The sequence below is a fragment of the Montipora capricornis genome, chromosome 8 (genome assembly GCF_036669925.1).
Source record: "Montipora capricornis isolate CH-2021 chromosome 8, ASM3666992v2, whole genome shotgun sequence".
NCBI classification, from domain to species: domain Eukaryota; kingdom Metazoa; phylum Cnidaria; class Anthozoa; order Scleractinia; family Acroporidae; genus Montipora; species Montipora capricornis.
The window spans coordinates 9,992,052-10,004,488 of NC_090890.1; the positions used below are offsets into that span (position 1 = coordinate 9,992,052).

Consider the following 12,437-nt stretch of genomic DNA (forward strand, 5'->3'; position numbering starts at 1 on the left):
CTAAGAAGAAAATTGGAACTCGAAACCTAATGCGCATGCTCAGTAAGAAAAACTTGTACTTCCACTCCAATTGCAAGTTACATGTTCAATTTTATTTCATTCTGCACATTCTGTACGCGAGTTCAACAGCCGTACTCAGAAAAAGGTACAAGAAGCACTATGAGTTTCTCTTCAAATACAATGTGCCGTACTTTGAAGAGCATGTAAGAAAAAAAAAAGGAGGAGCGAAATAGAGAACGAAAAGAAATACTGCACCATACTACAGTTACACACTTCTAAATAGCGATACTTGTTCTGCAAACAGGGTGTGCAAAAAAAGAATCAGTGGAAAGAAAAACGAACTTTCGTCGGGACTACGGTGCGACACTTTTGGCGTAACGCGCGCAGTGAAAAAATGTGATTGGTTGTGCAACTGTGCGATTAACCAAAAGAAAAATAGCCAAGGGTAAAATGACCGTTGAATCGCAGAATATTAGTACTCCAAACAAAACAAACAAGTGCAAGACTTTAAATCTAAACCTAAATAAAACCAAAAAAAGGAAAGTGAATTCAAAAGTCAAGATTGCATATTTACCTTGATCACCACATATCCCTCTTTTCCGCGAAAGGCCCAACATTCCCCTGGCGTATTTCCCGGCTGAGGAAAAAAAAAAAGAACCGACGGGCAAAGTAAGCTTCATCCTGAAATGAAACATTGTGCACAGGCTCACCTCGTGCCAGGTTTGTGAAGGTATTTTTTTACAGTGCTTTCAGTTATCTTTGAAGGAATTATCTTGTGCGGTTTTTTTTTTTCAAAGGTTGGCCGTGTAGCACTGATATTTCAACAGAGCTATCTATTAGAGTGTAATTACATGGCCGGATTACATGGAAATAACGACAGTACCTAAAATTACTTATTATATGGAGGAGAGTGTTTTACTGGCAACTAAACCACTCGTAGATTCCATACGCCACTACATCCGAGACCCGAGTGGCGTATTTTCCGTATGTCACGATTCCCGCCTTTTTTTATAAAGCCCAGCCGTATTTGTAAAACTTGACTACTTTGAAACACAATAAAATCGGAAATATTCAATATTTAGTCTCCATATAATAAAAAGAACATCACACGTTGGCTCGAAGATATGAATTTTATGTTCTCGTGGCAAGAACAATATCTCACTCGTTCGCTTCGCTCACTCGTGAGATATTGTTCTTGCCACTCGAACATAAAATTCATATCTTCTCGCCCCCGTGTAATATCCTCTATTTATCGATTCTCGATCATCGTCATCCTAAATAATGTATATATTTAGGCAAGCCTAAAAGCGAAACTTCTCAGTTATTGTGTTTTGATATTTTTATACCTAGTATGCTTACCATATGACCAGTCCTACAAATTAGTGAGCTCTTTTCGCCGTTTCATTTTCGTCACCATAATTTAGACTATTTTCTCATACTCGTGCTAACTCTTTCTTCTGCTGCTTGTCACTATTATACTTTCGTCTCGATTCGGGTTCTTTCTTGCTCTCTTTCTCTCTGTTGTTTGTCACTGATATTTCGCCTGTTTTCTCGTGTTCTCAGTTTCACGTTGAGCGTCACTTACTCGTCGTCTGCTTACTGTTTTTTTCCTTTCTCTTCCTTCCTTGTTAAACGACATAAAAAATACTTTGCTTGTGCTTTTGGTTTCCTTCAAAATTTTTGCTTGTTTTACTAAAACGCTGAGTCAAAAGTACACTGCCCACGCATCTTCGCGCCAAAAAAACGCGGGTTCTAGCCCGTCTAATTTCCCGCCAAAAAAACGCGGGTTCCAGCCGTGCGACAAAGGTACCTGCGTAACTACCTGCGTACGGACGAACGATCATCCAATGACGTCATAACGAAAATCAAAATTTCTCTCATCTTTGAGTTTCTTAGCCATGGTGATCCGCGCGCGTTTCGGCGAGCGGGGCACCGTTATTACTTTTCGTCACCACATTCGGTCCTAAAACCACGGCGATATTGCTTTACTTTCACTGATTCTCAGCTGAGTATTTAATGCAATCTCGATGCAAAAACCATTCTCGCGATTCTGTTGGTCAACACCGAAAATAATGACCTTTGGGTGACTCTGAAATCATGCAAGCGATGAGAAGGGGGTGTTTTTTAAAACGATGGCCGTGTAGCACTTAAATCTCAACAGACATCTATAAGAATGCATTAAAAAGAACTCTCTTTAGTTCTGACCAGGGTGGGAAACCTTCCTTCGCTGTAAAGGGAAGACTCTCTTGATATCAAACCCTAGGTTTTGCCATCCCACCAAAATCAACTATTTCTTTGTCCTTGTGTGGGTCCATTTCCATTACTACGGCTAACAATGGATTACATGGGAAATCAAGTATATAAATCAGTGCAGTCTCGGAAATTTGAAAGAATTGTGGTTGTCAACCGCTGGTAACAAAAATGGACCTTCACTACAACCTCGCAGAATTCTTAAAGGAAACCTCCACTAAAACAAGAATACACCTTTAAAATATTTAACATAATGTTTACAATCAAAATTGTTCAAACGTTTTCCAATGGAATCGTTTGTATCTGAAATAAATGAATTTCAAAAACGCTTGTTTTTGTTTTCAAATTTCCTGGGCGCCGCCATCCTGAATAATTGTGACGAGTTATGGCTGCTCTTTTGTATTTGCACAAAGAGATTTTGTTTAAAAACAATAGAGCAACCATGACACGTCACAATCATTCAAGATGGCGGCGCCTGGGAAATTTGAAAACCAAAACAACCGTTTTTAAAACTTATTTATTTTGGGTACAAACGCTCCCATTGGTAAACCTTTGAACAATTTTGATTGTGAGCATTACGTTCACTATTTTAAAGAAATGTTCCTGTTTTAGTGGACTGGGGGTTCCCTTTAACAGGCCAGAGGTAGTTTTTTGTCTATGTGCGGACTCTGGGAAGCGAAAGCAGTCTTACAGAGAAGAACAACTTAGTTTTAAATCGTTTACTTCGGGGAAGTCTCTTTCGTTAACGACGAGTTTTGAATTCGAAAAAAAAAACCAAGATAATTCGAGGCAAAAACGAATTTTATTTTGGCGAGTAAACTTTAAAAAAAGTCTGTCTGAATTTTCTTAAACCCAATTGCAATCCGTTCCAATCTTGTCCGTTATTGTCCATTCACTAATCTCTACGGCTTTTTTTATATTTCTTTTATGTTTTGCTACAGTTTGTAATGGTTATTGCAGCCGGCATGTTTCATTCTATTTTACGGGCATCTTGCGAGTCGCGAAGTTATCTAAAATTACACGACATAGCGCTTTCAAGAATTCCGACAACGAACACACCTGAATGATCACTCTTGGTGTCCTGACTTCATACCACATTGGAATACCAAACACAAGGAATTGTGGAGCTCCGTTTGAAAATGTCGGTGAGTGATATGCACTGTGTATCTGACCACCTACAACAGACGGGACTTGGTTAAAGTGACACTAGAAACACTATGAACAAGGCAAACGGAGATTGACATTGATTTTTACCCTTAGAAGGTCCCCTACGGGAGCCTTTTCCTGGCTGAAATTTTCGAAAAGGTAAGTTTTGATCCCTACAATTTTCGAATCACTAGACTTTCAGCGAGCCGGGAAATCCGAACAGATGAAAAATTTTCTGGGGATAAAAATAAAATTATATGCCTATATCCACCGTTTAAATACCAAAAAACGTTTAACAATGAAATTTTTAAGTGGTTTTGAACTATATTCTCGTTGGGTGCCCCTGTGACAAACTCACCAATTCAATAGCAATCAACAGTTGTCGTGTGTGAGTTTCTCACAGGCAAAACGAAGCGAGAGCTCGTGGCGGGAATACCTCAGTGCAACCAAAGCAGTAAGCGGTACTTATCACTTCAAAATACATCCATCGTTTCGTTCATCTGCACGTCCAGAACTGTGGTCACCCAAGCAAAGTTCAATTAAAGCTTGAGCGTCGTTTGCAGGCCTTGGACGATTGTAAGTACCCTAGATCTTCAAAGTCAGATTTTTAAGAATTTTACAATTCGAATTTTAATCAGTTTACCTGCGGATTCTAAGGCGTAATCTGGCATTCCAATCTTGTCTGCGTCCCAGCGTTGTAAAGCTTGTTCGATTTGAATGGTTATTAATTTGAGCAAGTCTCCGCCATTACCTTTGACGGCTGCCTAGAAACAATATTTTATATGCAAATTAACAAAAAACGTCACCGTTGATAAGAACACTTATATAAATCAGTTTCATGTTTTTGCGATCTAAGGGTTACCAGTTGTTTGAGTTAATTCACTTCAAGACATAAATGTATCATTGAACATAATATCACTTGTATAGTACCAGTGAGCTGGAAAGAAAACACGTGTTGAAAGAAACGGTTACGGCTTGTGTATGGCCGGCCTAATCGGCGTTTATCGGCGATATGAAACTAAATTTGCACACGCTTTGGTTATTTTATTAACAATATAATGTAGCAGTACAATAGAATGTCAAACAAGAATATGAGGTGTTTTTTACTATCACTGAGGAAGGCCTTTTAGAGCTAGTTTGGGTGGTAAGCAAACCCAAGAGAGAAGTACTAACGTAAACTTTGTGCATGTCTTAGGGGCTTTGAGATTTTGGGTGATACCGTCAGAATCGTTGTTATCAAGTAACCAGGGGCCCGTTTCTCGAACTCTCGAAAACTTTTCGGGCTCGAAAAGCCACGCATTTGAGAAAGTGCGATCCACTTGTTTGCAAACACTGGTCATTTAACATGTTTTACAGGAAAGAAAAAAGCAAAACGTTTGTGAAGTTTGATGACTCAAGATCTCTTCGTTTCTAAGATACAGATGGAAGTGTTGCACCCGAAAAGTTCCGCGACTTTCGAGAATCGGGCTTCCGAGGTCAAAATTACGTTTGAAAGCAAAATCACTATTGTAGTCCAAGGCGAAGGAATTTTCGTCGTTTGCGAATTGTGAAGTTGCAATTTCTTAATTCGATGGGTTGCTAGTTCATGTTTCTTGCGAGAAACCTAAGTTAATTTTGAATGACGTGTGTATTTCTTTTCTACCGAAACGTGCATTCAGTTATTGCATACCTTGTCATCTAGGAAAATCTTTTGGTAACTCTGTGCATTGCACACTGCAAGGAAACAAGGGTTTGTAGGTGAAAGGTTTACAACAACGTGATTATATTTAACAACTGCGTCAGAAAACGTTTCTCCCAAGTTCAAACATCTCCATGCTTCACATCTCGGATAAACAGTGGTTTCTTCGCAGTTCTATACGACAACATCCAGCCCACTATGAGAAACCTAGAATCCCCCGCTTTAAACCCCTGAGCTCTGCTAATTACCACACTACGCAAAGGATATCGGAAGGATTCTGTTAAAAGATTCTCTGATTTAGTTCAGTGTTATCAAGTAACCTGCATTGCTGGAAATGTTATCTGTCGAAAGGACAGTTCTATAAGAATTAATGAGCTTGAGCGCACAGACCCCTGTAAAGTTACAACAAGACAACTGCTGCTATCTAGTGTATAGGATACAACACGCTGGCTGATCCCCATAAAAGGTTATTGGTATCATGCACTTAAGACTGAATGAGCAGCATCTGCATGTTAGTGCTAGAAAAGGGTGCTACGCACATAAAAAGTCTAGCATGCTGGCCAGCGGATTCCATTTTTCATTTGCCAACTGCGAGGTTGCATCTCAACAAAGAGGTGAACAAGGAAGTTGAAGTAGCAGATAAGTAAAGGGAGATGCTTTGATGTACATTTACCGGTAGGGCAGAAACTTCTGAACTTACACATGTTTCCCTTTTCCAGTTTACTGAGTCTCTCTCCCAGTTGTTTAAGTCCCAATTCCTTCTTTCCAAAGTTTTCAAGGGAAGAACTCTCCTTGAAAGACAAGAGTAAAACTCCCAATTCAAACTATCACTTGAAGTAAAGTACCAGCCCATATGGATTTAATCATAACATTAGTAATTATTACTATTGAAGGACTATCTGCAGAGCCAAACACCAGTTACTTTGCCTTTCCTAAACTTACATTGTGTGCTGTTCAAATTTTAACCAACGTACTGTCTTGCTTTTTACCACTGCCAATCATGTTTGCAGGCACAATTCGCAAGATCAAAATGAGGTAATCAAAATGCTGGATGTGATCCATTAACGTTTTTTACATAAGCAGCACCTGACAGTTTCTCTTTTCAATGTCTGATAGTAGGGTGAAGTTAACAATAATTAATTTGCTGCAGTTGAGCATTTCCCCGTGTTTTGAATATCTGTGGCTCTTACAAACAATTGTCAGATAGGAGAATTCACATGTAACTGGCGATGGAGATCAGTGATTTTTCGGACGCGAAGCGGATGAGCGCGCGACGAAGTCGCGAGAGGTCCCGTGCCCGGTCATGATACTGAGGACTTTTGAAAGTCTACAAGAAAAGTGGCAGAAAGAAATTCAATTAGAATTTACAGAAAAAACTTTAAATTCAGTTGTTATTAGTACTTTCTTGCGAGTGTTTTTGTTGTACAACGCTAAGAATTGAAGGCCATCCACGCGTATCATCACGAACGTTGGTGTGAGGCCACCATTTTGGAATTGTAGTAAGGGGAAGACTGGGACGAGTTTAACGTACAAGATGGCGCAAAGGATTGCAAAATCGCCCCTGTTGCAAGAAGATACCCGGTTATAAGACGTAACTTGACTTTGTAGCAAACAAGCAATTTCTTTGAGAAAAAATGATGTGCCTTATAACCGAAAAACTACGGTATATATATATATATATATATGACTTTCATTAATGTTCTCTCCAAATGTACCACATTATTATTGTTATTATTATTATTATTATTATTATTATTATTATTATTATTATTATTATTATTATTATTATTATTATCGAGCAACAGTGCCTCTATAGCTGCTCAAGGTACAACAAGTATGATGATAATCTTCTGATGATCTGCATGAGCTGCACTATGTGACTCATATATTCTCTCCAAAAGTTTTCAAATTTCAGAGTTACCCAATGACACCTCAAACGCCCTAGGACACCCCCAGTTGACGAGTAAAATCGTCTGGCATTAGACAGAGTAAAATCTGTTAAGTCTCGATCACTCCCAGGGATCAGTGGGTTAACAACTTTGGTGTGATCATGAAGGTTGCCGAAGACACAGAATGAACCATTCCAAGTTTTAGAATGATAGCTAAATAACAAAAAGCAGTCACAATAAATGAAAATAAATGGAAGAAATTGATAGGTTTTTCACCCCACTTCCCTAATTCATGGCTGAAATTCATTCTGTAATTAACTTAATTTTAGTGCAGTTCATGCCAGCTGAAATAGGCCTTTTCTTAGCAAAATGACAGAATCCAGATCTAAACATTACTTTCAATTGGGTATTTTTGCTTATTTGTTGCACAAAATTTTCACCAACAATAAACCAGATCCTTACCAGCTTGTCATGAATTAAAGCGTTAATTGTTATCATCCAACCTATTAAGCTCAGCCACATAAAAATCGAAAACCCAAAGCAAATCCAGTAAATGTTAGCCTGTGAAAAGGAAAACAATTAATGTAAGGTAGTCATGTTAGTTAATCATGTCCTGAGATGGCTAAATGCTTGATGACTCAGAGAAGGAACTCTCCATAAAAATGATGGAAATGCAGATCAGCTCTGTTGCAGGTAAAAACCACATACTTTGGTCTTCACATTTGGCACTCAGGAAAAATGAACATTTCTACTGTCTAGGTATCATTTAGGGTTGCATGTACATGTAAAAATTCTGGAGTGCTGACCTATTTTAAATATTTTAATGACAACACTTGAAGACCTGTTCATAGATTGAAGGAAATTTGAGGACATGCAATGTCTTGACCATAATAATTAACAATATTTATTATTCACTGTAGAGGAGGTGAATAATAATTGTTTTAGTGTATGCCACACAGGTTGAATAAAAAACGAACCAAAAACAGTGGAGAATTTCAAATCAGGTGCGCCAGCTACTCGAAGGTGAATGGTACTTGCCTGGATAATCACCTCCGAGTTAGCCAATCAGTGCACACAGAGAGCACTATTCACCAGTGTTGTATATATACTAATAATTATTAGTATCACCCAACTAGTGGACTAATGCAAATGCTGCATTTTGATTAGTTACACTACTAGAGGACTATTAGTAATAGTCCTCGAGTAGCAAAAAGCATGATGCTTTCTTTCGTTTTATTCCCAAATAAATATATTTTCAACTTGCATTTCCTAACTTTATTATTGCCTTTTCTGTCCGACTATTTGGGTGATACTAAAACAATAATCATTGGACCCTTCGCCCTCAAGGGCCACAGGTCGTAGCCTTTGTGGGCTACAGGTCTAATTGTTAATTAGGTCTAGCCTGTCTGCTATCTAAAATAAAAAATACTGGTAGCATCTCTGTAGTGCGATAAGTTAAATCCAGGGCCCGGTTGTTCGAAAGCCGACTAACTTTAATCCAGGATTAGCCTAAACTCTTGTCTCATGTTTTCAACTTTTTGGTGAAAGTTTCTTTTGCTTATTTTTGTTTTCAAGATTGACTTCCTCTAATGTAAAGTTTTGCCAAATATCAGTGTTGAACAGCATTTGGGAGTAGAGAAATAAACTCCTTGGTTAATTTTTAATCTGGGATTAGCGTTAATCAGCTTTTGAACAACCGGGCCCAGGTCTCCAATACTAAAAACTCTCAGTTGGCCAGTATCAAAAACACCACATCATTGTTTCCAGTTTCTCTTAGGACCATTGTAAGTCCGAAGAGAAAATAAAAATAATGCTGCAACATTTAGGAGGGACAAACAGAGTATTATGGTGTTTTTGATACTGGCTAATTACTGGTAATCCTTTTTCATTAAAAGTACCTGAAAATTGAAACCATTCACACCTTACACTTCTTAATGGGATATTTTCCCTCTCAAAACAGTGATTTCTACTGCCAACAATATGATTTTAACATACAATAAGCAGAATTTCTCAGCGGTCATAATTAAAGATCATAGCAACTGCTCTCCATTGAACTAATAGACATTACTTAGATAAACATGGCCAACAGCAGTGATATTTTGTTCTATTGCTCCCGGGAAAACTGCTCTATATGGGTTAAAACATTCAAAATGTCATTAAAGAAAGGTATGATCAGTCTTAGACATTACTTTATACGAGACACTGAGGGATGTTGAGGTGCAAAGGGTTGTTAGATTACTTTGAATGATTGATATACATACATGTATGTAACCCACCTTTTTTACTATTTTAAACACTATGCTTTGTTCCTTGTTCTTTGACTCCTTATCTACATTTTCTTTGTCTTTTGTATCTAAAAACAATAAAAGAAATAATTTCAGAAACTAAGTATAGATCAAGGTTCAAGCAAATCTTACACTAGAGTGAGGAAATTAGAGTCTAACAGTCTATCAGCGCATCTAAGCCACCTTAAGCTTAAGTAAGCTTGTTGTGTTCCTTTTTCCCATCCAATAAAATAACAAGTTTTAAAGGGCTGAGTGGCATCTTTTTTTAAAACAACAGGACCACATATGAAGCACCCTTGTCTTCCTTTTTGTGAATCAGAATTTAATAGTTTTAAGTTATTTATTTATTTGAATCAGGGTGACTCTCCTTGGAGGGACAAGTTTTGGCACGTCACTTGACTGTCACATCTCCTTTCAAGGTAGCAAAAGCACCCTTGGGACATCCCTTTGCATTTGAAGGCATGCCCAACTTGCCCATTGGGAAAGCAAACTTGGTATTGTCACTTGCCCAATCACCAGGGTTCCTCCTCTTCCTTGGGTTACTAACCAATTCACTCCTAAAGCAGCCCCTCATTAATGAGCAAAATCATCTGGCATTAGACAGAGTAAAATCTATGAAATCGCACTCTCACATGAAAGCGTAAAATAAAAGCTATCCTATGGAACATGTATGCACCCATTACACAGGAAACAACTTCAAGACATTCTTCCGCATTGTTAAGAAAGACACGTACGTTAAAAATATTATTTTGAATGCCCAGTCAGTTCAATCACTCCCTAGATTTTATAATGATTTTAAATGTTTTTGAGTCTCTTCTACAGACCGTTTATTATTTTTTAGTTGCAGGTGTCAATTCTTAAATAGTTCTACCTTGTATCTCAATTATCTAAACTAGCATTTCGACATAGTACACATTTTATTTTATGTAATATTTTTAGTATAATAACACACGACCCCACAAGCACGTCACTGCTTTTAAATTTTATCGTGTTTAAAGAAAGAATGTGTATGTATGTATGTATGTGGATCATACACTTACCAGGCAAAGTATTTTCAGGATTATCCAAACCTAACAAAAAAGAAAATCTTTATTTTGGTTAAAAGCTTGTTAGTATTCCAAATAAAATAAATAGGCATATTGAGTGCAATTTTCCTCAGGCTGAGCAAAACAAAATAAGCTGAAAATGTTTTTCTCACACACAGCTGAGGACTAGAAAGCAATGAATTATTGATAAACACGTAAAACAAAATAAATGATAAAATTTTTTCAAAATTACATATTTAGTTTACTCACCATAGAGATGTTGAGGATCAAATCTTGAATTATTGATAATATTACTGGTGTTAAGCAGTGAATTGTTATTATCCACCGGAAAATCATGTGTTATAAGGTCATTGTCTAGCTCCCGGCTTTTGCGAGATCTAAGAGATCTTGATGACTGTCTATCCAATTCAGTGAAGGATTGATCTTTTCTGTCAGGAGTATTTTGCAACAAGCTAATTTTACTTGGTGTTCTGCTTGATTTTCTTGGTGTATCATCTAACAGAAATCAAATTCACACGGGTTAAAATGTAAAATGGAAAGTAGAAATTGTCAATGCTCCTTCTAATTCTTGGGTTTTACTCACGTGATCAACAGCCATGTTTTTCAACAAAAACAAAAGAAGACGTTAGCATAATAATAGCTTTCAATTCCCAGAGGATTGGATCGGGACACCAACATGGCCATCATTTCATTGTTTGGGGACACCAACATGGCGGCTGTGACGTCATGTGAAATCCAAGAATTATAGTGATATTTCTTGTTTACAAACATTGACGTCACATTTCTTTTGACAACCAAATTTGCCAACCATGGAACAAAAGATTATAGTTATTGTTTCAACAGCTAACTGGGTTCTGGTTAGCATATTTAGTAACAATGAGTGACGTCTCGAGATACATCGCTATATCACTGAAAATGTTAAATAAAAATGGAAGACAATTTGATATAGTGGAAAGTGCCTGTACAAATTTCTATTTTCTTTACTTAAAAAAATTCTGGAAGGTGACACCACTTTGCATTGCACAGTTTTCTACTAAGAAAAAGGAAACAATCAATTGTACGTTTTAACGAATTCCCAAGGGGTTATTTTAGTACCTCCTGTATTCATAATCAAGCCTATAGTTATTCCAAGTTTTCAAAATTCATTCTGCTATGAGGCTAGATTACGGGAAGCCTCAGCTTTCAAAATGAACTCAAACCAATTTTTGTTAAAAATATGGAGCCTTAATGTTAAATTTCAATCAAAATTCTCGTACATTTTAGCTTAATTGTATTATTCTTGAAAAGAAGTAAGACAGTTTACTAAGTGACTCACTCTTAAAATTCTTTTTAAAAAATTGCTACACAACTCACCTAGTTGTAGCATCTCTAGATTCACGTCTTTATCGGAACGTAAACTTCTCCTGCTTATGCTCATAGCGATAATAAATCGTCTTCGGAACAGAGTTATTTCGATTTTGTTATAGAAGTTAAGATTTGAATCTTTGGTAGGAAACAGTAAATTCAACGAACGCGCGAATTTTGTGCCTCGTTTCAAAGTAGCGAATTGATATTTTTCCCGCTAGGGGACGGGCGTATATTGACCAATTCCCGCTTATTATACAAATAAACTTTACAGAAATTTTAGTACTGGAGTTGGTCGAAGTCTTGACAACAGATTAAGACGTTATAAAAGACATGATGAAACTTAACCTCAGTGAACAACTAAAGAGATAAATTTATAAATGATAACAAGGGAAAACTTGGAAAACTTTCCACTATGGCAATTTGAAAATGATTTTTTGCATCATAAACAATTATTTATTTGACACTTAATATTGAACCAATAAGCAATGATGGAAATAGTTATGAAAATGAATAAATTTGAAATACCTCAGTACTAGTAAATCCTCTACTCACCGAAGAGATGTTGAGGATCCAGTCTTGAATTGTCATTATCCGCCGGCAAATTGTGTTTTGTTATGTCATTGTCTAGCTCTCGGCTTTTATGAGGCCTTAGCGTTTTTGATGATCGTCTGTCCAATCCTGCGGAGGAGCCATCAGTACCATCTGAGGTATTTTGCGACAAGGTAATTTTACTAGCACTTCTGTTTGATTTTCTTGGCGTATCATCTAACAGAGAACAAATTCAGTTGAATGAAAA

General features: G+C 37.2%; 1 protein-coding gene across 1 annotated transcript in view; it reads right to left on the bottom strand.

The window, feature by feature from the left end:
• Nucleotides 1–11,816, bottom strand: part of LOC138014379 (sperm-associated antigen 4 protein-like) — a 16,969-nt gene extending 5,153 nt beyond the window's left edge. Inside the window, exons 1-10 of the mRNA XM_068861440.1 lie at nt 11,648–11,816; nt 10,544–10,789; nt 10,289–10,318; nt 9,240–9,316; nt 7,426–7,524; nt 5,775–5,865; nt 5,066–5,109; nt 4,040–4,160; nt 3,310–3,425; nt 575–637 (exon numbers count right to left, since the gene is read on the bottom strand). Of these exons, the coding sequence (XP_068717541.1) occupies nt 575–637; nt 3,310–3,425; nt 4,040–4,160; nt 5,066–5,109; nt 5,775–5,865; nt 7,426–7,524; nt 9,240–9,316; nt 10,289–10,318; nt 10,544–10,789; nt 11,648–11,711 (951 nt within the window). The 5' untranslated portion in view covers nt 11,712–11,816. The remainder of the gene's footprint in view (nt 1–574; nt 638–3,309; nt 3,426–4,039; nt 4,161–5,065; nt 5,110–5,774; nt 5,866–7,425; nt 7,525–9,239; nt 9,317–10,288; nt 10,319–10,543; nt 10,790–11,647) is intronic.
• Nucleotides 11,817–12,437: the final 621 nt, after the last annotated feature.